The sequence below is a fragment of the Mustelus asterias genome, chromosome 13 (genome assembly GCF_964213995.1).
Source record: "Mustelus asterias chromosome 13, sMusAst1.hap1.1, whole genome shotgun sequence".
NCBI lineage: Eukaryota > Metazoa > Chordata > Chondrichthyes > Carcharhiniformes > Triakidae > Mustelus > Mustelus asterias.
The window spans coordinates 103,687,843-103,712,366 of record NC_135813.1 but is presented as its reverse complement, the minus strand read 5'-3'; the positions used below and the strand labels follow the sequence as shown (position 1 = coordinate 103,712,366).

The following is a 24,524-nucleotide window of genomic DNA, read 5'->3' as shown; positions in this document are numbered from 1 at the left end:
CAACACCAGGTTAAAGTCCAACAGGTTTATTTGATAGCATGAGCTTTCGGAGTGTTGCTCCTTCATCAGGTGAGTGCAGGATTTGTTTCACGTTAAACAAATCCCGCACTCACCTGATGAAGGAGCAACGCTCCGAAAGCTCATGCTATCAAATAAACCTGTTGGACTTTAACCTGATGTTGTGAGACTACTTACTGTGCCCACCCCAGTCCAACGCCGGCAACTCCACATTATGTTTTTTAAGAGCATTCTTATAAGCTTGAGCTGGGCAGGAGCACCAGAAAGATGAGCTTCAATGAAATGAATATATTTGAATCCTCTTTTTCTGATGCTTCTTTTGATAAAGTTCTTCAGTAACAGATGTACAAGATGGAATCCAACACAAACAATGTACAGCATCTCCACCATTCTGAATTCTTTCCTACCAGCAGAGATGACCAAGTATTATTTCAATCCATCATCACATAAGCCAATATCTGCCAAAATTCATTTTTAGTTTTGAACAAAATAACCACCCAATGTTTCGAAGGGCAAAGAAGACAACATCATCTGTATTAGTTACACTTGCCTGGCTCCACAGTTATCGTGGTTGTAAAAGGTAAAGTTGCAGTAGTCCCAGATGATTATACGCTGTGGCTGCTGGTCATTTAACCTGAAGATCACCACACCTCAGGTGTGGGGCAAGTTTGAGAAGGCAGGTCTTCATGCATAACCTCAGCCGGTACAGGAATTGAACCCGTGCCGTTGGCGTCGCTCTGCATCACGAACCAGCTGTCCAGCCAACTGAGCTAAAGCAACATGTTGTGCACACGTGTCTGATGCTGATCAAAAAAAAATTCAAAATGCCAGGAGCCTCTTGGTCACACAGCAACAGACACTTACCTGGTTTTCAGGATATAATCAGTATCAGTCAGTTCTGAGCCATGCCTCAACATTAACATGAAGGGACAGGGATTGTGCACCTTTTTGCTTCCTGGTTATTATACTGCAATTCTATCCCCTCACCCAAAGAACTACCGGACACTAAATCTTTATCCTCAGTTAACACCGACAATTTATGTGAATTTACTTAGAACATAGAACATAGAACATAGAACATTACAGCGCAGAACAGGCCCTTCGGCCCACGATGTTGCACCGACCAGTTAAAAAAAAAAACTGTGACCCTCCAACCTAAACCAATTTCTTTTCGTCCATGAACCTATCTACGGATCTCTTAAACGCCCCCAAACTAGGCGCATTTACTACTGATGCTGGCAGGGCATTCCAATCCCTCACCACCCTCTGGGTAAAGAACCTACCCCTGACATCGGTTCTATAACTACCCCCCCTCAATTTAAAGCCATGCCCCCTCGTGCTGGATTTCTCCATCAGAGGAAAAAGGCTATCACTATCCACCCTATCTAAACCTCTAATCATCTTATATGTTTCAATAAGATCCCCTCTTAGCCGCCGCCTTTCCAGCGAAAACAATCCCAAATCCCTCAGCCTCTCCTCATAGGATCTCCCCTCCATACCAGGCAACATCCTGGTAAACCTCCTCTGCACCCTCTCCAAAGCCTCCACATCCTTCCTGTAATGTGGGGACCAGAACTGCACACAGTACTCCAAGTGCGGCCGCACCAGAGTTGTGTACAGTTGCAACATAACGCTACGACTCCTAAATTCAATCCCCCTACCAATAAACGCCAAGACACCATATGCCTTCTTAACAACCTTATCTACTTGATTCCCAACTTTCAGGGATCTATGCACACATACACCTAGATCCCTCTGCTCCTCCACACTATTCAAAGTCCTCCCGTTAGCCCTATACTCAACACATCTGTTATTCCTACCAAAGTGAATTACCTCACACTTCTCCGCATTAAACTCCATCCGCCACCTCTCGGCCCAACTTTGCAACCTGTCTAAGTCTTCCTGCAAACTACGACACCCTTCCTCACTGTCTACCACACCACCGACTTTGGTGTCATCAGCAAATTTGCTAATCCACCCAACTATACCCTCATCCAGATCACTTCTTATTGGATGCCATTTTTGTTTAATTTGGGATAATGTCAGAGCCACGTAATTGATAATTATAAAGCACAGAAGCACCAGTTTTCCTTTCTTGGGAGCCAGTGAGGAGGAGAACTGGCTTGTCCACACCAGTTGGGGAAACAGAATGTGAATGCTGTAAAAACTGCACAGTGGCTGTGTTTGGTCAGTCAGCTATAAAGTAGCAGCTTGTTAAATCACCTTTTTTGCTTCCACTATGCTTCCATTCAGAACTGGTACCTGAATGGTTCACGGACATGCATGCACAGCTTGGTGCCTCATTTAGACTAAATATAAATTGCAGATGTTCTTCTGTAGCTGAGTTTATGAAGAATGGTTTACAGGGCTTCTGGGTTCAAACACCTAGGTTTAGAGACTTGTGTTTTCATTTGCATTAAAATGTTTTCTGAATTGATTTTTTTTTTGACAAGTGCCAGTATAATTGCCTCATGATGGTCTTCAAATATTTATTTGACTGCCCCTTTCCCAGCTGAATGTTTAATTTCTTTCAACCCCTGCGTCATTCTCCCCAACCCCTGGCTCACATTGCTTGATTCTGAAGACTGCTGGGGGAACCTAGCTGTGTAACGAGCAATTAGAACGTGAATAATGATAAGCTGGGTTGAAGGACTGCTCCTCTGTTTCTCTGCTCAGGCCTTCTGAAAGCAGCCACTTCCTTCATGGGGTGACTGCAAGTCCGAACCTGCTCCTTCCTGTTTTCCAGCAGAGCGTGTTGATGTACTGTGAAGACTGTGTGCTACTGTGCTTTTCTTTTCCACCTCCAGAATCTGAACACTCATGCAATTTTTCCAAATAGTCTCATGCTGCTTTCTTCTAACTTCAGCTACAGCCCAGTCCAACATCTCCTTTGGCAATATACAAAAAGTTAGAAGCGTAGCTATAACCATAGTGTTGTTTGGAAGGGAGTTCCAAGATTTCAATCCATTGACAGTGAAGGAACAGCGGTATAATCCCAAGATAGACCTTAAGATATAGGAGCAGAATTGAGCCATTTGGCCCATTAATTCTGCTAGTCTGCTCCGCCATTCAATCGTGGCTGATAGGTTTTTCAACCCCATTCTCCCACCTTTTCCCCATAACCTTTGATCCCCATGCCAATCAAGAACCTATCTATCTCTGTCTTAAATACACTCAATGACCTGGCCTCCACAGCCTTCTGTTACAATCAACTCCATAGATTCACCATCCTCTGAAGAAATACCTCCTCATCTTGGTTCTCTAATCGGTAGGAGAGACTAGGATCAGTCTCTACTAATGGAAACATCTTCCTCACGTCACAGCCATTTCCTGACTGGTGAGTTCTAGAGGCTGCTGGATAACACAGGATATACTGGAATTCTCATTGTTAAGGCAGAGCGTAGTGAGAGACACCAGTAAGGATCTTGGAATCCGTAGCCAAAGGGATAGAGTATGATGCCTAGCAGGTGACTCAGACTCTGTATCACGCACTGGCGCTTTCACACCTCGGGGATTGCGCACAATTTCAGCATTGTAACAGAGTGCGAATCTCCAGGTATTGCAGAAAAGGGGAGAGAAAGAGATACCCGGCTTAAGGCATCTGAGTTCTGATGGCAGGTTGAACAAGGCATCATTGAATCTTTATGCTAACAATGCACCGTTTACATTACACACTGTGATATATGTAGGTTGGGGTGCGCGCTGTCTCTTTAAGAGTGCAGGTGTTAGTTGGGTGGAGCTCAGCAAGTCAGTCTAGAATTGATGATGGAATAGTACACACCTTCAATTAAGAGCTCCCATTGTTAAGTCTTCAAGGCCTACCTCGTGGTCCTTCTTACACTTTGCATTGTGATAACCATGCATAATACATACAGTTCCTGATAACAAAATCACTACATGTGGATCATTATCTGTTGATAACTCAAGACTAGAAAAATGGAAAGTCTTAGCTTTGTTGAAGAAATGCCCCTAGTTGAAGTCAAAGTTCTTGATGAGCCAAGTGGCTCACAGGGAGTTATATTCCATTCTCTATATCTTCACTGTCTAACAAGCTCTGAAGCTGGTGCGTGTCTGCTGTTGCGAATGCTGCTTTATTTGTGTTGGGATGGATATATAGTAGCTCACTGCAGGGTGATGGTGTCTTGTCATCTTCCCATCACTTGTTGTGGCTGACAGATGTTCTGTGATATTTGGCTGTGTTCTCTTAAATAGCATAAAACCATAAGATTTAGGAGCAGAATTAGGCCACTCGGCCCATCGAGTCTGCTCCGCCATTCAATCACATCTGACGTGATTCTCATCCTCATTCTCCTGCCTTCTCCCTCTAACCCTTGATCCCCTTATTGATCAAGAACCTATATATCTCTGTCCTTTCAGGCAATGAGTTCCACAGATTCACCACCCTCTGGCTGAAGAAATTCCTCCTTTCTCAGTTTTAAAGGAGCGTCCCTTCACTCTGAGGTTGTGCCCTCGAGTTCTGGTCTCTCTCACTAATGGAAACATCCCCTCCACTTCCACTCTATCCAGGCCTCTCAGGTATTCTGTAAATTTCAATTAGATCCCCCCCCCCCTCATCCTTCTAAACTCCAATGATTATAGACCCAGACTCCTTAACCGCACCTCATATGACAAATCCTTCATTCCTGAATGCATTACTGAGGGCATCTTTGGCTACCTCCTGATAGCCTACAGTTTGGAAAGAACAATCCCAAGACAAAACTTCATCAACTTTATGGGAAAACATACTTTATGGGTATTAAGTTTTCAAATTTGCAATTCCGATTAAAGGTTTCCACAGCATCTGCTGTGATCTATCTTCACTATTGGTGTGTTTGTGCCTTCCCTGATAAATATACATTTGTCCAGCCTTTGAGGAGAAAACATACGCGCTTGAATTTTTTTTACATTCTATGATGCCACATCAACATCATCACTATAGCAACGATCTTCATTATTTCAGACTGAGGCATTTTTAACCTAAACCACCCTTCAGGAAACTGGCAAGATCAGGTACTGCTGGCTTTACATCCTGTTGAAGTCAATATTGGGCAGGGTGTTAAGTCCAATGGTGGGGGAAATGGGCAAACTCCACACAGACAATCACCAGAAGTGAGGCCAGAATTGAACTCGGGTCCCTGGTGCTGTGAGGCAGCAGTGCTAACCACTGTGCCATCATGCCGTCTGCTATATAGGAGTTGTTTGGAAATACTGTGACAAGCCTAGGCTCGCAGAGGTTGAGAAGGTCCTCCTGGCCCCACATTGAGGTTAGCATTTTAAAAATGCATTTAAGGCCCACTGGTTAGATGGCAGTCAACTCAACTCCTGCTAAATTTGGAATGGAGTTCTAAAGCGATCATTGAGCCATTTATTATCAGATTCAACAGGTCTGACACTTGTTCGAGTTGGGTATCCTGGATACTTGGAAGTATTTGGCATCTAATTCAATAGACGCACCTGTTCTGATGGTCCTTGAATCATAGCATCCCTACAGTGCAGAAGGAGGTCATTCGGTCCATCGAGTCTGCACCATCCACAATCCCACCCTGCCCCTATCCCCGTAGCACCACGTATTTACCCTGCTAGTCCCTCTTGACACTAAGTGGCAATTTAGAACATAGAACATCGAAAAACTACAGCACAAACAGGCCCTTCGGCCCACAAGTTGTGCCGAACACATCCCTACCATCTAGACCTACCTATAACCCTCCATCCTATTAAGCTCCATGTACTCATCCAGGAGTCTCTTAAAAGAGCCTATTGAGTTCGCCTCCACCACCACTGACGGCAGCCGATTCCACTCGCCCACCACCCTCTTATGTGAAAAACTTACCCCTAACATCTCCTCTGTACCTACCCCCCAGCACCTGAAACCTGTGTCCTCTCGTAGCAGACATTTCCACCCTGGGAAAAAGCCTCTGAGAGTCCACCCGATCTATGCCTCTCAACATCTTATACACTTCTATTAGGTCTCCTCTCATCCTTCGTCTCTCCAAGGAGAAAAGACCGAGCTCCCTCAGCCTATCCTCATAAGGCATGCCACTCAATCCAGGCAACATCCTTGTAAATCTCCTCTGCACCCTTTCAATCTTTTCCACATCCTTCCTATAGTGAGGCGACCAGAACTGAGCACAGTACTCTAAGTGGGGTCTGACGAGGGTCTTATATAGCTGCATCATTATCCCCGGACTCCTGAACTCAATCCCTCGATTAATAAAGGCCAGCACACCATACGCCTTCTTAACCACCTCCTCCACCTGCGGGGCCGATTTTAGAGTCCTATGGACCCGGACCCCAAGGTCCTTCTGATCCTCTACAGTACTAAGAGTCTTTCCCTTTATATTGTACTCCTTCATCCCATTTGACCTACCAAAATGGACCACGACGCATTTATCTGGGTTGAAGTCCATCTGCCACTTGTCTGCCCAGTCTTGCATCCTATCTATGTCCCTCTGTAACTTCTGACATCCCTCCAGACTATCCACAACCCCACCAACCTTCGTGTCGTCGGCAAACTTACCAACCCATCCCTCCGCTTCCTCATCCAGGTCATTTATGAAAATGACAAGCAGCAAGGGTCCCAGAACAGATTCCTGGGGCACACCACTGGTGACCGACCTCCATTTAGAAAAAGACCGATCTATACCCACTCTCTGCCTCCTTTGGGCAAGCCAGTTCTGGATCCACCGGGCAGCAGCCCCTTGGATCCCATGCCCCCTCACTTTTTCCAGAAGCCTTGCATGGGGGACCTTATCGAACGCCTTGCTAAAATTTAGCATGGTCAATCAACCTAACCCGTACATCTTTGGACTGTGGGAAGAAACGGGAGCACCCGGAAGAAACCCACGCAGACACGGGGAGAACGTACAAACTCCGCACAGTCAATGACCCAAGCCGGAAATCGAACCCAGGTCCCTGGCGCTGTGAGGCAGCAGTGCTAGCTACTGTGCCATTGTGCTGCCCCAAACACACATTCCCACTGCGCAAGCTTCTTTGTCCAAGCTGCTTTATCTGATGCTGTTTAAACATGGCAGTTTTGTGAAAGGTAGTATTTTTCACTACAAAAACTTAATGTTGTTCACTTTAATTTGAACTTTAAAAATAAAGCTTGCCACTTCTGAAGGGAGCCACTTGGATATTAAAACTTTCCTCTTGTTTTATTTCAGAGACTGGAAATTTCCTGGAAGCTTTGGATGGTGGCCGGCAGGTGTCTCATATTCGCAGATTACACACAAAAACAGGAGACCTTTCAAGTAAGAATTTAACGCAACTTGTAGTTGAAGGTCAACTAGATTGCGACCAAGAATTTGGTGACTACGTCAAATGGTTTGCTTTCTTGTTTTAGGTGAAAAAGGAAGAGTTGCTTAATTGTAGACAGTGCCATTTTTGTTATGATCCAGTTTGTTCCCGACATAAAATATGTTGTGTAGACAATGGGCTAGATTCTGTGGTCAGTAATGAAGCATTGATTCTCACTGTTGACCTCAAAGAAAGTTGCTGCGAAGGTCAAACGATCTTTGCAGTAGAGGTTTCCTCTTTCCTAATGGCAGGTTGTGTCTGGCTCTAAGTCAAGCGGATCTCAAGACTTCCAGCAACAGTGATGTCACCAAGGAGGGTAAGCAGCCAATCACATTGACGTATTCTCACAGACAGCAAACCAGGAAGTTAAGACCACCAAATTCTTTCATATTTAAAATTTTAATTTTGCAGATGTTGAAATATATGATTGGGACGTATGCATGGGGGCGGATTTCATGGGAAAGAGGGGGGGGGTGGCAGGGAAAATGACAATGCTCCCCCAGTTTTCAAGCATAGGCCAACACCCAACACAGCCCAATGAGCAAAGAGTGGGAGTGAGCCCAGCCCTCAAGAGCTGCCAGTCAACCTGATTGGTCCGCAACTCAAACAGTCCCAGCAGAACTCAGCAAGGAAGAGCAATGCCATCTGGAGTGAGATAGTTCCTGTGACTGAAGGGTGGGAAGGGACCCAGCGATCTTTGGGGGGGGGGGATGGGTGGGTTTTGGAGGCCGGGAGGGGGGATGATGGTGGGGGAGGTGGGAGGGTGCGTTTTGGAAGCTGGGGGTGGGGGGATTGCTTCATCAGCACAGCGCACCCCCTGGGGAAGAATAGAAACACTGAGAGCAACCTCTGGATTTCCATGTTAAACCTCCAGAAGTTGCTGTCACTTTCTGAAGGGTAATGGCAGTGAACATCAACAGTTTTGTTGTCATTGGGAAATTTGGGCCAATGTAGTCACAGATTATAAAACCAATTATAGATTACAAAGATCAAGGAGAGAAATTGCTCCTGCTATGAAATCTGAAAATTTCAGACAATGTCTTGTGACGCAGGTAGGCCGGAGTTCACAGGTCAGGGGAAATCACTGCGAGCAGGGGGAGAAGCAGACAACTCAACTCCACTGAAATAACTCCTCCAAGGCTGGTGTCCCTCCACCAAAGCTCAGATTTATTTACATAGCAAGCAACAGGTACTTTCTCATACTGAGTGAAAACCTGAGTGCCAGTAACCCTGACACTCCGCATTATATACACAGGCAGGGCTCCCTGATTGGACAAGTCATTACTGCCTTAATCAGGGATATCTTTTCATGTTGAACCAAATAAACAAAATCAAACTGACTTAAGGACAACTCAAAAGGGGCAGCTCCCTAAAAGGAGGGGAACCGCTCTAAACAAAAAACAAAGCGGAAAGGAAACTTAAAACGTCAAATTAAAACGTGATTAAAGGGGTCAATAATACATCCCAGTCCCTGCGGTGCCCAGCGGGCACGGAAGACTTCAACTGTGCCCTCGGACATCGCATGTGCTCCCTCCCCAGGGACACCCGGCTGCGAATATAGCCGTGGTAGAGGGGCTGACAGTCAGGTTGGACGACCCCCTCGATTTCCCGCTGCCTGGACCTGTAGATGGGCCTTAATCAAGGACCTCGTATTCTAAGAGATCCACATTGTGGGCCTCGTTAAAGTCATTACATCTACCAATGAAGATCATTTTACAAGGGTTGGAAAAGTAACATAAGATCAGGGAAAAGCTTTAGAAAGTACTTGGGTTTTCTCATCTTTACTACCTCCTTATTTCACTGACAAATTAGTTGAATAGAATATTTTGATTCTGGAATTTTTTTTGTGGGAGGCCTGCATGTTGGAGCAAAGACTCATGCAATGATCCAGCGGTGGAAATTATATTTGATATTCTGTAGTCAGGTTCAGCCCTGTTATGTTTGAGGTCTAATATAGAGACTAATAAAAGACCACGAGGTCAGTGGTAGTAATCTAACTGGAACTGTTTATTAACACGTCTTTGTCCTGGCACAGTCAGCACAAGACTGGCTAGGCAAGCTCCGCCCAGGGTGAAGCTTGAGTCCCTGGTCACCTGACCTGTTCTCTTAAAGGTGCATGCCGCAACATACATAGCAAGCCCACTTCCAGAACTTTTTAAAACTATGACCGGAACTTTCTGGCTGTTCGGGTTGGCGGGATCTCCTGGTCCTGCCGACAACACACACCCACCCTGGGTTTCCCATTGACAGCAGTGGAACCAAATGATCCCCACTGCAGGCCAACAGCATGCCACCTTTTGCAATGAGAAACATTGCCACAGGGAGGCCAAAGAATCGCACCCTGTATTTTTGTGGGCACAGTAAGAAGTCTCACAACACCAGGTAAAAGTCCAGCAGATTTATTTGGTATCACAAGTTTTCGGAGCGCTGTTCCTTCATCAGGTGAGACTTCTTACTGTGCCCACCTGAGTCCAACACCAGCATCTCCACACCCTGTGTTTTTGTGAGTATTTCAAGATGAGACGTGGAACATTTTCTGCTATTTTTACACAATGGGTGGGGTTCTCCGGCTGTTCGTGCCAGTGGGATTCTCCCATCCCGTTGCAGTGAATGGAGATCTGGCTGCGCAGCAAATTCTCTGTCCTCTCTGGCAGCGGCAACGGGGTGCGAACAGCCAGAGAATTCCGGCCAATGTCATATCAAACCATCCCAGATCGGATCAAACCATCTGAGTCAGGAATACTGTTGGGAATGTTTTAATAGGCATTCGTAACTTCAGTCTGGGGAGAAGAGAACAAACCCACTGGGGTTACAACTCCGGTTAACTAGCCAGTGAGCTCTGTTGGGTGTTCATTGGGTTGTATATTTTGTGCATTGTGTTGTATGTGGTGGAGTGCTTGTGCATTGTTGTGGGGTATTTGTGTGCACCGTGGCGTGTGTGTGTGTGTGCGTGCAGTGTGCATGTATAAACATAGTAGAACAGGTATGGGCTGAACTATTTTCCACAACAATGAACAGGTTATTGTTCACAACCATTTCTTTGCATTTGAGGATATAAAGAACCATATGAGCATTGTAATGCGAAACCAAAGGCCTTTGGCCTGTTTGAGTGCATCCATTCCAATTGGTTTTAATCAGCAGAAATTGTGGTACTTTAACTCTGCATTGAAGTCGCTTACCCGTACCTCAGTTTTATACTGTGTAACACAAGTACTGCAAAAGCTTTCTGTTACCTAGCACACATGTATCTACAACAACATAACTGACAATATAATCCATATGGTTGAAACAGGATAGTGTTTTGGCTCATTCAGACTGCACTGAAAGCGATGCCACGAGATTTTTCACAGACTGACTGAATCATCCTATCCTGTTTTCATAGCGATACAATATATTGGAAATGCATACAGGTATTTCTCATAATTCCTGCTGTTTTATTGTTCTCACAGTTCAGTCACATAAATCTTACCAGCAACGTACAGTGTGCCATTTAAATGGAACTCAGTGACTTCCTGCACATCAGATTCTTCACAAATAAGATGAACGGTTTCAATATCTTGCAAACCAGTTTAGAAAAGAAAGCTGCACTTTCTGCATCCCAGGTCGGGTTACCAATCCTCCGGGATTGGCCTGGAGTCCCCAGGAACTGACATTGCTGTATGCAATCCATAGGGACCTTACAAAATGTTAGGGGTGTTTCGCATAAAATCCCTACAGTACAGAAGGAGGTCATTCAGCCCATTGAGCCTGTACCAACCACAATCCCATCCAGGCCCTATTCCCATAACCCCATACATTTACCACGCTTATCTGCTTGACACTGGGGTCAATTTTAGCCTGGCCAATCAACCTAACCCATACATCTTTGGACTGTGGGAGGAAACCAGAGCACCCGGAGGAAACCCACACAGATACGGGGATAAAGTGCAAACTCCACACACACACTGACCAAGGCCGGAATCGAACCTGGGTCCCTGGCGCTGTGAGGCAGCAGTGCTAACCACTATGCCATTATACAACCCGTTTTGTCTGCCATTTACTTTGACTATTTCTCATTACCAGATAGAAAGATATTGAAAATGGTGAGGGGGGCGGGGTAGCATCATCCAGTTTGGTAATGAATCTTTTTGCTTTCCTGTTGGCAAAGAAAGGCGGTGCACCGCAAAGATAGATGTGTTGGCCAACAAATGGCTGGAGGCAGGTCATGTGATGAAATCTCCAGGAACACATTTAGAACATAGAACATAGAACATTACAGCGCAGTACAGGCCCTTTGGCCCTCGATGTTGCGCTGACCAGTGGAACCAATCTAAAGCCCCTCTAATCTACACTATTCCAATATCATCCATATGTTTATCCAATAACCATTTGAATGCTCTTAATGTTGACGAGTCCACTACTGCTGCAGGCAGGGCATTCCACGCCCTTACTACTCTCTGAGTAAAGAACCTACCTCTAACATCTGTCCTATATCTCTCACCCCTCAATTTAAAGCTATGTCCCCTTGTGCTAGCCATCACCATCCGAGGAAAAAGGCTCTCATTATCCACCCTATCTAATCCTCTGATCATCTTGTATGCCTCTATTAAGTCACCTCTTAACCTTCTTCTCTCTAACGAAAACAACCTCAAGCCCCTCAGCCTTTCCTCATATGATTTTCCCACCATACCAGGCAACATCCTGGTAAATCTCCTCTGCACCCTTTCCAACACTTCCACATCTTTCCTATAATACGGCGACCAGAACTGTACGCAATACTCCAAATGCGGCCGCACCAGAGTTTTGTACAGTTGCAGCATGACCACCTGGCTCCAAAACTCAATCCCTCTACCAATAAAAGCTAACACACCGTACGCCTTCTTAACAACCCTATCAACCTGGGTGCCAACTTTCAGGGATCTATGCACATGGACACCCAGATCCCTCTGTTCATCCACACTACCAAGTATCTTACCATTAGCCCAGTACTCTGTATTCCTGTTACTCCTTCCAAAGTGAATCACCTCACACTTTTCCGTGTGTGGTGTGCGTGTGTGTGTTTGCGTGTGTGTGGGTGGGTGTGTGTGTGCAAATTAAACTCTTTTCCACCTCTCAGCCCAGCTCTGCAGCTTATCTATGTCCCTCTGTAACCTGCCACTTCCCTCCGCACTGTCTACAACTCCACCGACTTTAGTGTCATCCGCAAATTTACTAATCCATCCTTCCACGTCCTCATCCAAGTTATTAATAAAAATGACAAGCAGCAGTGGCCCCAAAACAGATCCTTGCGGTACACCACTAGTAACTGAACTCCAGGATGAATATTTCCCATCAACCACCACCCTCTGTTTTCTTCCAGCGAGCCAATTCCTGATCCAAACCACGAAATCACCCTCAATCCCATGTGTCCGTATTTTTTGCAAAAGCTTACCATGGGGAACCTTATCAAACGCTTTGCTGAAATCCATATACACCACATCAACCGCTTTACCCTCATCCACCTCTTTGGTCACCTTCTCAAAGAACTCAATAAGGTTTGTGAGGCACGACCTACCCTTCACAAAACCGTGCTGACTATCCCTAATCAAATTATTCCTTTCTAGGTGATTATAAATCCTATCTCTTATAATCCTTTCCAATACTTTGCCCACAACAGAAGTAAGGCTGACCGGTCTATAATTACCAGGGTTGTCCCTACTCCCCTTCTTGAACAAGGGGACAACATTTGCTATCCTCCAGTCTTCTGGCACTGTTCCTGTAGACAATGACGACACAAAGATCAAAGCCAAAGGCTCTGCAATCTCCTCTCTGGCCTCCCAGAGAATCCTAGGATAAATCCCATCTGGCCCAGGGGACTTATCTAGTTTTACCCTTTCCAGAATTGCTAACACCTCCTCCTTATGAACATCAATCCCATCCAGTCCAACAGCCTGCATCTCAGTACTCCCCTCGACAACACTGTCCCTCTCCAATGTGAATACCGACGAAAAATATTCATTTAGTGCCTCTTCTATCTCTTCAGACTCCACGCACAACTTCCCACTCCTGTCCTTGACTGGCCCTAATCTTACCCTAGTCATTCTTTTACTCCTTTAATTTAAGTTAATTTAAGTTTATTTATTAGTCACAAGTGGGCTTACATTAATATTACATTAATTACATTAATAGGCCTACACTAATATACATTAGTAATGAAGTTATTGTGAAAATCCTCTAGTCGCCGCACTCCGGCGACTGTTCGGGTGCACTGGGGGAGAATTTAGCATGGCCAATGCATCTAATCAGCAAGTCTTTCGGACTGTGGGAGGAAATCGGAGCACCCAGAGGAAACCTATGCATACAGGGGAAGAATGTGCAGACTCCACACGGACAGTGACCCAAGCCGGGAATCGAACACAGGCCCCAGGCGCTGTGAGGCAGCAGTGCTAACCATTGTGTCACCGTGCCGCCCCAATCACAGTTGGCATGTCTGATCCCAGGTCTGCAAAAATAATGGAAATCGACAAAAAGTGGCAGAGTCCCAATTCAAAATTTGGTGAGGCCGCAGCTGGAATACTGTGTGCAGTATTGGTCCCCTTATTTGCGGAAGGATATATTGGCCTTGGAGGGAGTGCAGAAAAGGTTCACCAGGTTGATACCAGAGATGAGGGATGTTTATTATGAGGAGAGACAGAGCAGATTGGGTTTGTATTCATTGGAATTTAGAAGGCTGAGGGGGGATCTTATAGAGACCTATAAGATAATGAAGGGGCTGGATAGGGTAGAGGTGGAGAGCTTCTTTCCATTTAGAAAGGAAACTAGAACTAGAGGGCACAGCCTCAAAATAAAGGGGGGTCAGTTTAGGACAGAGTTGAGGAGGAACTTCTTCTCTGAGGGTGGTGAATCTCTGGAATTCTCTGCCCACTGAAGTGGTGGAGGCTACCTCGTTGAATATGTTTAAATCACGGATAGATGGATTCCTGATTGGTAAGGGAATTAGGGGTTATAGGGATCAGGCGGGTAAGTGAAACTGATCCACTTCAGATCAGCCATGATCTTATTGAATGGCGGGGCAGGCTCGAGGGGCTCCTGTTTCCTCCCATAGTCTGCTGGTTAGGTGCGTTGGCCATGCTAAATTCTCCCTCAGTGTACTCGAACAGGCGCCGAAGTGTAGTGACGAGCGGATTCTGAGTAACTTCATTGTAGTATTAATATAAGCCTACTTGTGACTAATAAATAAACTTTACTTTACTTAATGCCCTTTTCAGCTTTAATTTCTTATTATCATATTTACAGCACTGGAAGGAATGTTTTTATAAGTAAGACTTGTGAGTAATGAAATTATAAATGTGCAGCGTGTGGCACTGCTTCACCACTGTATAGGATCATAAATTCCAGTGGTGATAATGGGTGGAATTTTCTGGCCGTTCGCGCAAGCGGGATTTTCTGGTCCCACTGCAGTGAATGGAGATTTGGCTGAGCGCCAAATTCTCCATCCCCGTTTGCAGTGGCAGCGGGGCGTGAAGGGCCCAAAGTTCTGGCCAATATGCATTTTCCATATCTCTTTATTAATGGCAGTTGGAATGCAAGGCTTTTTTCCCATAAGGTAACGTCAGTATTTATGTGTGGGGAATCCTTGCTAATTTCAGTCCAAGCATATTGTATCATAAAATGGCAATTCATTAATTTGCAGGACAATTTTGTTTCGCTCAGAAATGACTTCAGTTAGAAGTCGGCCTTACCTGTCTTAAATTAAAAGCATTATTTTCCATGGCGTGACTGGCTGTTAAGGGAGACGACGGTAACAATTTATTGTTGAGTTAAGAGTTGAGAATGCGAGGTAGCAGGAGAGGAAAGTTTTGCAGTCTCGGGTGATGAGGTACAGCTCTTCTTGCAGTATTTGTCAGTCCCGATCTTCCTACTGATTCATAGCTGCAAATGATCAAGTGCTGTTCCGTTGTAAATAAGAGCCAGCATTTTACCGGCACGCCCGCCCCGATTCCGGGGGTGGGCAAGGCTCGGAGAACGGCATTCTCCGTTGGCCTTGGGTGGGATCGGACGAAACTCGGGCGGACGTGCCAGTTAAATTCCGCCCAAAGAGGTCACATACCATGAGAGTGAAAAACTGAAACAGTTTTCCACCTTGGGAGATGTATATCATTAAGTGCAGTTCCCAAGTTAGACTTTTTGCGCTGATTTACTGTGTTAGCAGATATACTAATATGGTGGGGACAACTGTTTCCAACACAAAAGTGTTTAGTTGAATGGGTAACTTACTTATCAAAGATTATTCTATAAACAATCTTTCCTTATTTTTCACCGACTGTCTTTCTTTCCTGAAGCTAGTTTCCTCAGGTCTGGGCTATGGTGAGAGTAGCAAATGCCCCTATTGCTTGAGATCATTGCCCACCAGTCGAAATCTGCTTCCCCATTCATATGCTGCCCTTCTCTTTGACAGTCAATTGCTTTTGTCAAGGTCTAACCTTGGTGACTGAGCATCCAGGATGTTCCTGCTGTGCGTAATATCCTTCTCCTTGTTCGCCGGGCCTCTTCTTAGCTCTATTCAAGCCAGGTTTTGACACAAGGTTGAATGATTACTCTGCGCGGTGAGTCTGACCTCTGGGTTTTTTTTTTGGGGACGTTTTGGAAGGCTGAAACTGTGGAGCAGGAACAGCCTTTGTCTATTCTGATGGGCAAGCATCGTGTTTTAGGTACAAATCCTTCTAATTAAAGAACGGTTCTTGTAAGCTGTTTTCTGAACTGCAGTGCGGCATATGCGTCCAACAGAGAGTTTTGTTAGTAAAATAGTTACCTCACAGACCACACAGTGAAACGCAGAAATTGCTGTTCACAGCGATGTGGGAAGGCATTAAAAAAAAGCTGTTAATATGCCTGATGATGCAACAAATTCATTTGTTCTCATGAGTGTAATCTGAATGAGTTAAGATTTTTACTGCCTTACCTGTCACAAGGTTTGACTTTATAACACAGTGATGTGTCCGTTAATGAAGCAGCAACTTTAGAATGAAATATCCTAATTCCTCTCGGAAGTTTGGTAGTAACTCTACCTGCTTACTTGTCCATTGGTGCTTTTTGTGGGACCAAGCTAAGTGCGAATTGACTACTGCGGCACGGTGGCACAGTGGTTAGCACTGCTGCCTCACAGCGCCAGGGAACCGGGTTCAATTCCGGCCTCGGGTCACTGTCTGTGTGGAATTTGCACATTCTCCCCGTGTCTGTGTGAATTTCCTTTGGGTGCTCCGGTTTCTTCCCACAGTCCAAACATGTGCAAGTTAGGTTGATTGGCCATGTTAAATTGCCCCTCAGTGTCAGAGGGACTAGAGGGTAAATATGTGGGGCTACGGGGATAGGGCTTGAGCGTGATTGTCGTGGGTGCAGGTTCCATGGGCCAAATGGCCTCTTTCTGCACAATAGGGATTCTATGATTCTATTCTGTGAAAAGTACTGCATTGGATGGAATGTGCTTTGGGATATTCTGATGATGTGATTAAACATGATGGCTGAAACTTCTCAGCTGTTCCCACCGGTGGGGTCTTCCCATCCCACCGACACTGCACGCCCGGCCGCGGGTTCCCCCGCGGCAGAGGGTGTGAACAATGAGAAAACTCACCAACAGAAGCAGGACTGAAGATCCCATCACCGGCCAATGGCGGGCCATTTCTGCCACCGCAAAACTCGATGCGGGAACGCAGGAAAAATCCTGCCCCATTTGAATTAGATTTTTTTGTTGACTTTTTTAATATCTCATGCATGGAAGCACTTAATTTTTCAAATAATTCTATCATGTTTATTCAGTGCTAAACTTAAACATTATGCTTCCCTCCTAATTTTGTCTCCAAGGCTCGTGATCTTTGGCAGTGTTTTCCACAGCCTCACTTGCCTATATTAACATTGGGCTGCTCCATGGAGGCCTTCTCCTATCTCTTGACCCAGACAGCATCCAAAGCTGTCTTTTTCTCCTTGACCTAGCTAGTCCTGAACCTGACCCACAACCCCCAAGGAAAACAGTATTTTGCTTGTCTGACACAGTAAATATCAGCACGGTGCACTCTATGGACTCATACAGCTCCCGAGGTAAAGTTGTATCTCTGACCCAATCCAAAGTGGTCCTAAAGAACCATAAGGTGGTCTGTTGCTCCAGAAGCAAGGCCAGAGTTTAAATACCAGCAGACAACTCCCCGCTTATTCCAGTCAGGAGGCCTTTGGGAAGCGACGGAAAGTCAGGTGGTCCAGATGACAGGAGTTTGAGTGATTAGCTGCTGGGAACATGAAAATTGTCTTCATCATACCTTGGGGATTGTATTCCATGATTTCAGTAGTTTTTATGTGAAAACAGCGATCAGTAGGTTTGATGTCAAATGCTTTTCATCCTCAGAATGTAAGTTTGCATAATTGATCCTTAAAACATTTCGGGCAGAATTTTCTCGGCCCACTTGCCACAGGAATCATAGCGGGTGGGACACAGACTATGCAAAGGTCCGTTGATCTTGGCGGGATTTTCCAGTTTTCGGGCGAGTGCAGCTGGAAAATCCCGCCCTTTGTGTTTTTAATGTTTTATGGTGGAGCCTTGTGCTTCCTCTGTGTACACCTAGTGCTCTCAGTTTTCACAACTTGCCTATATTTTAGCTCCTTTGTCATATTATTGCATCTGTTTCACTTTTATTGGTGAAAATTGAACAAATATGGGACAATTGTAGCAGTAAGAGAGGGGGAAATGAAGCGTGAATTATCCCAGGCTACTTCCATGTTCCTCAATGGAATTGGCAATGGTTTGGGAATGCTTTGGCTCTGAACTTTTAGCAGGAAAAGTTGGGTAATGCAATAAAGTGGTAGAAAGGAGCTTTCCAGTGCATGGCACAGTGTCAATAGCTTATTCTTTCTTTATAGTGGTTGAGGGAATTCAGTCCTCATTAATGTCGATGGGGAAAGCATCCAAATTATTTGGACTACATTTATAGTTCGCAAACTATTCTTATAGGGAAGATCGGATGACTTTACATTGTTGAGTTGGTCGCACTTTCGCCTCTTATTCACTAGTTTCTGGCATTACAGATATTTGAGCATAAAAGTCAAAGCCAACGCTCCAAAGCAGTACGGAGGGAATGCTACGCTATCAGAGGTGTCGTCTTTTGGATGAGATGTTAAACAGAGGCTATGCTTGCACACTTATGGGGAGGTGGTGGCACAGTGGTATTGTCACTAGATTATTAATCCAGAGATCCTGGGTAATGCTCTGGGGATCTGGCTTCGAATCCCACCATGGCAGATGGTGAAATTTGAATTCAATAAAAATCTGGAATTAAAAGTCTGATGATGACCATGAAAGCATTGCCGATTGTTGTAAAAACCCATTTGGTTCACTAATGTTCTTTAGGGAAGGAAATCTTCCGTCCTTACCTGGTCTGGCCTACATGTGACTCCAGACCCACAGCAATGTGGTTGACTCTTAAAATGCCCTCTGAAATGGCCTAACAAGTTCAAGGGCAATGAGGGATGGGAAATAGATGCTGGCACAGCCAGTGATGCCCAGATCCCTTGAACGAATAAAGAAAAAGAGTGGGCATACAAGATTCCTTGGCACTCCTTGGAAGAAGAGCAGGGGAGTTCTTCCTGGTGTCCTGGCTAATATGTACCCCCCCAATCAGCAGGACAAAAATAGTTATTTATCACATTGCTGTTTGTGGGAGCTTGCTGCATATAAATTGGCTGCTGCATTTCCTACATTACAACAGAGTCTGCACTTAAAAAGTAATTCATTGGTTGTGGAGCGCTCCAAGATGTTTGATGTCATGAAAAACGCAATATAAATACAAGTCTTTCCTTCCTCAGTATTGCATCAGTTGCAGCTGGATTTTGTTACATTTGACCATGGGACAACTGGATCTGCTAAAATGTGCAACATCCCTTGTTAAAAGGAGACGAGGGTTACAAGGGAAATGTGCAATCAGAAAGCCGACTCACAATTCTCAAAAATGATCACATGTTGATCAAAGGAGCCAAGCATGGACTGTGGATTCCCGAACGGAAGACATGTAACATGAACTTCTAAAGCTCCAAGCTGCTGGACATACAGGTTTCCACATGTCCAGTATTCATGCATTGATTTTTCAGAATATTTCTGCTGTTCTGAACCAAGAGATGATTTCACACAAATAACAACAACTTGCATTGATGTAGCAACTTGAACTTGGTGCTTCTCTGTAGATTTTTTCTCTCAGACTAAACCAGATGCCCAATCAAAGAAGGGGAAGCTAGGAGAGGAAGTCAAACGCATGGTCAGAGCAAAGGATCTTAAAAGAGGAGGAGGTGAAGGGAGCTAGGGAAGGAGTTCAAGTGGATGAAACCTAGACAGCTGACATTATGGCTACTTATCAAAACATGGAGAACAGAAACTGGAGAAGGCCATTCAGCCCCTCAAAGCTGCTACGCCATTCAATATGATCATGGCTGATCCTCTATCCCCACACCATCATCTCATTCTTTCTCCATACCCCTTGATGCCTTTAGTGTTTAGAAATCCATTTACTTCCTTCTCAAATACATTCAGTGACTTGGCCTACATGGCCTTCTGTGGCAGAGAATTCTACAGGTTCACCACCTTCTGACTGAAGAAGTTTTTCCTCATCTCAGTCCTAATGGGCCTACTCCGCATCCTGAGGCTGTGACCTCTTGCTCTAGAACCAACCCCCATTCCCCCCAACCCAGCTAGAGGAAACAACATTCCTATACACAGTCTGTCCAGACCTGTCAGAACTTTATACATTTCAGTGAGATTGTGGAGAGGTGGGCACAGGGTGAGCTGGGGAGGTGGGCACAGGGTCAACGTTGGGGGAACATATTGAGTGGGGGAACAACTCAGTGGGTCGTAGGGCTGGAAGAGGATGGAGAAAGTGAGGCCATAAAGAGATTTAAATGTGAGGATGAGAATTCAAACTTTTAGGCATTGGGTGACCGTCACTGTCTGTGTGGAGTTTGCACATTCTCCTTGTGTCTGCATGGGTTTCCTCCGGGTGCTCCGGTTTCCTCCCACAGTCCAAAGATGTGTGGGTTAGGTAGATTGGCCATGCTAAAAATTGCCCCTTAGTGTCCTGAGATGCGTAGGTTAGAGGGATTAGTGGGTAAATGTGTAGGGATATGGGGGTAGGGCCTGGGTGGGATTGTGGTCAGTGCAGACTCGATGGGCCAGATGGCCTCTTTCTGTACTGTAGGGTTTCTATGATTTCTTCTATGTGAGCTAATGTAGGTCAGCAAAGAAGGGGTGATTGATGTGTGGAGCCTTGAGCAGTAGAGGATACTGGCAGCAAGGTTTTGGATGAGCTCAGGTTTCTGGACATTGGAAGCTGCACAAGAAGGTATTAAATCAAGCTGGACTGTGCCAAAAGACATAAGTGAGAATTTGAGCAGTAGATGGGCTGAGGGAGGGATAGAAGTGAGGGGCTTTACTGAAGTGAAGGAAGCTAGTCTTGGTGACAGTGAGGCTAGGACTCGGAAGCTCAATCAGGGGTTAAGTACAATGACGAGGTAGGGAAGAGTCTGTGTCAACCTGGAAGTTGGCTGGGGAGCGATGGAATCATTGGCGCAGCTTGTGCCAGATTCACATAATGAGCCATTTACAGTAACTTGGCAATGTTTCACTTTGCACATATTACCAACTGAAATTTTCTACATCTGCATTTCAATCTGGGCCTTCCTACCTTTCTGCGAGTGGTTTGTTTTTATTTAGCACTTGCTGCTCCGCTTAAATGAAGTGAATGATGAACTAATAAGCAAACACTGAAAAGCTTTTAATCCAATCCTAACAAATCAATAAAAACATTCAATTGGTTGTTTTGAAGATACGACGCAAGTTCACCTTGAAAAGAAAACTACCGTCAGTTTTTCTCCCCCTCAATGTTCTTGAACTTGTAACAGCTGAAAAAGCGGTTAACAGGAGCTGGACTGGATCCCTGGACACATTTTCATCTTCTGTGGTTCACTGGGAAAGGAAACTGTGCAGACTAAATTTGTCTGCAAGCCCTTGACCTGGGCAGGACCTCAGCACGAAGAGGGAGATTTTGTCCAATTGGAAGAAAATATTCCATTAAACACTTCAACCTGATGCCTCTGCGGTTTCCTCAGTAATGCATGTAGCAAGCACACATATTAGAGAAAGGAAGGGGAGTAACGTAGATAGCTGAACAATTCTGGCTGCTGCCTTTTCCTTTGGTCTCAGTTCTTTCATTCACTTTCTTGCTCTTCCTCGATTCTTTCTAGTGCCTCCAGCCCTTCTTTGAAACCGCAATGAAGCCACATAACTACTGGTCATGAGACACTGTGGTGTTCACCCAGCACAACAAAGCTTCACTGTGGACAACACCACTTAGCCACAAAGAGCTCCACGAGTGTGAACTTAAAGAGATGTGCAGAGCTTTGCTCCTTGGGTGGTTCATTTTTAATGCATGAGAGATCAGCCAGCTGTTTGGCAATCTCGTACCTTTTTCAGTTCCAAATTAAATTATGAAAATGCCCTGAGGTTTCAATGGATTGCCTGGGCACTTCTAAAATGTGCTTTGGACCAGCCTGGGAGTATACTGCATTCAGTTACAAACCCCAAAGCAGCATCCAACTACCCCTGCTAGAAAACGTACCTTACTTCACTCAGGAACCTGATCATTGGTGTGGCTGTGAATTATATCGTGGCAGTACAATGATGCACCTTTGGAACCATTTTCTACTGAAGCAAAAATGGTGGGAGAACTGCAACATTGACTTGTGGCAGCAGACAAGAGAGTCAATTGAAGATTGGTCAATAGCTGAGTCATAACTATTGCTCTGATTGGTCTTTAGTAGGCACGGAACCATTTTCATAGAATCCTACAGTGCAGAAGGAGGTCATTTGGCCCATCGAGTCTGCACTGACCACAATCAGGCCCTATCCCCGTAACCCCGTGTCCCCCTAACAATAAGGCTCAATTTAGCATGGGCAATCCACCTAACCCGCACATCTTTGGACTGTGGGAGGAAACCGGAGCACCCGGAGGAAACCCATGCAGACATGGGGAGAATGTGCAAACTCCACACAAACAGTCACCCAAGCTAGGAATCGAAGCTAGTTCCCTGTGAGAGAGCAGTGCTAACCACTGTGCCACCGTGCTGCCCATTTTCTCGGATTCTGCTTTTATCTTTTTTATTCATTCGTGGGACATAGGCATCGCTGGCTGGTCAGCATTTATTGCGCATCCCCAGTTGTCCTTGGAGGCCAGTTGAGAGTCAACCACATTGCTGTGGCTCTGGAGTCATATGTCAGCTAGACCAGGTAAGGACAGCAGATTTCCTTCCCTAAAGGACATTAGCGAACCAGATGGGTTTTTTCGTCAATCGACAATGGTTTCATGGTCATCAGTAGATTCTTAATTCCAGATTTTTTTTTTATTGAATTCAAATTCCAGCATCTGCCGTGGCGGGATTTGAATCCAGGTCCCCAGGACATTAGCTGAGTTTCTGGAATAGTAGTCTAGCGATAATAGCACTAGGCCATCGCCTCCCCTTTTATATTTTAATTCAGATTCCAATTCGGCAAGTCACTTCCATTTTCTGTGGCAAAGCCACCAACTTTTCGACCCGGGGCACCAGTGTCCCAGGGCAAGCAGTCAAAGAACAATATGAAAGCAACTGTGATCTGATTCAAAGGAGGCAAAGCGTCATTGGTCTTTGCCGGTTGATAGTGTCATGTCTGGTGAAAAGCTACAAACAGTGGTGGTCCAATGATACTTGCGTACAGATCACTGAAATGTCACTGGACACAAAAATAATCAAAAAGGTAACTGGAATGTTTGGCTTTATAAGAATATGGCTGGAATACAAAGGAGAGGAAGTTATACTACAGCTATCCAGGAGCCTGGTTAGACCGCATCTGGTGTGCCGTGTACAGTTCTAGGAACTGCACCTGAGAAAAGATGTATTGGCCTTGGATGGAATCCAGAACTACAAGACTGGAAGGGTTAGACTATGAGCATGGATTACATAAAGAAGGCTTGTATTACTGGTTTGAAGTATTTAGGATTTTGAGAAGAATTGACAGGCTAAATAGAAAGAAACTCTCTCTGGAGATGGGGCAAGTCCAGGGCAAGGGAACATAGCCTCAAAACCAGAGCCAGGTCATTCAAGAGAGAGATTCATAAACGCTTATTCACACAAAGTGTGGGAGATGTGGGGAACTCTCTGTAACAAAAAGGAATAGATGCTAGCTCAATTAACAATTGTGCATTTGAGATCGATAGATTTTTATACATTCTTTCATGGAATGTGGTGTCGCTGCTGGGTCAGCATCTATTACCTCACCCTAATTGCCTCGGTCCTTGGACGGAGTGGCTTACTATGCTATTTGAGTCAACCACATTGCTGTGGGTCTGGTGTCGCATGTCAGTCGGACCAGATGAGCAGATTCCCTTCCCTAAAGGGAATTAGTGCATCAGGTGGGATTTTGCAACAATCGGCAATGGTTTCAGGGTTATCATTAGACTTTAATTCCAGATTTTTATTGAATTTAAATATCACCAATCCGCCATTGAGGGATTTAAACCAGGTCCCATTGCGCTAGGTTCCTGGATTACTAGTAGAGTGACAATACTGCTGTGCCACCACCTCCTTGCCTTAGACCAAGTAGATGGAGTTAAAATGCAGATCAGCCGTGATCTCACTGAATGACAGAACAGGCTCAAGGGGCCGAATGGCCCACTTGGCCCTTTGTAAATGGCTCTTAAAGGATGATGTGAGCACTCTGCATATCTGTATATTTCAGAAGAAATATTTACATCATGAACATATGTTTGTTTGGACATTTCTGAGCTGTGTTTCACAGTGACAGTGCTGTACTTGAAATATTGGCAAGATTATTGATAATATTTGGGAAACCTTTGCTTGTATGTTTTCCAACCCTAAGCAGATTTTAACCAGTAACCTTTTTTTGGAATTCATTCACAGAAGTTTTACATTGTTGGCAAGGCCAGCATTTGTTGCCTTTGTGAAGGTGGTGGTGAGTTGCCTTCCTGACCTGCTACAGCTGTGCAATAAGAGTATTCGTACAGTGCTGTTTGGTTGGGATTTCCAGGATTTTGACCCAGTGACAACAAAGGAACGGTGATACATTTCCAAACCAGATTGGCGGGGGACTGGGAGGTGAACTTGGCGATGGTAACTTTCTCATTTGTCTGCTGCCCTTGTTGGATAACTGGCTTTGGAATGTGCTGTGG

The 24,524-nt window shown here is 45.1% G+C and overlaps 1 protein-coding gene across 2 annotated transcripts in view; it reads left to right on the top strand.

Annotated features, from left to right (window-relative positions):
• Positions 1 to 24,524, top strand: part of emid1 (EMI domain containing 1) — a 369,825-nt gene that overhangs the window by 188,721 nt on the left and 156,580 nt on the right. For both annotated transcript variants that reach the window (XM_078227412.1, XM_078227413.1), the window contains exon 4: positions 7,182 to 7,268. In XM_078227412.1, coding sequence (XP_078083538.1) covers positions 7,182 to 7,268 — 87 coding nt within the window. The remainder of the gene's footprint in view (positions 1 to 7,181; positions 7,269 to 24,524) is intronic.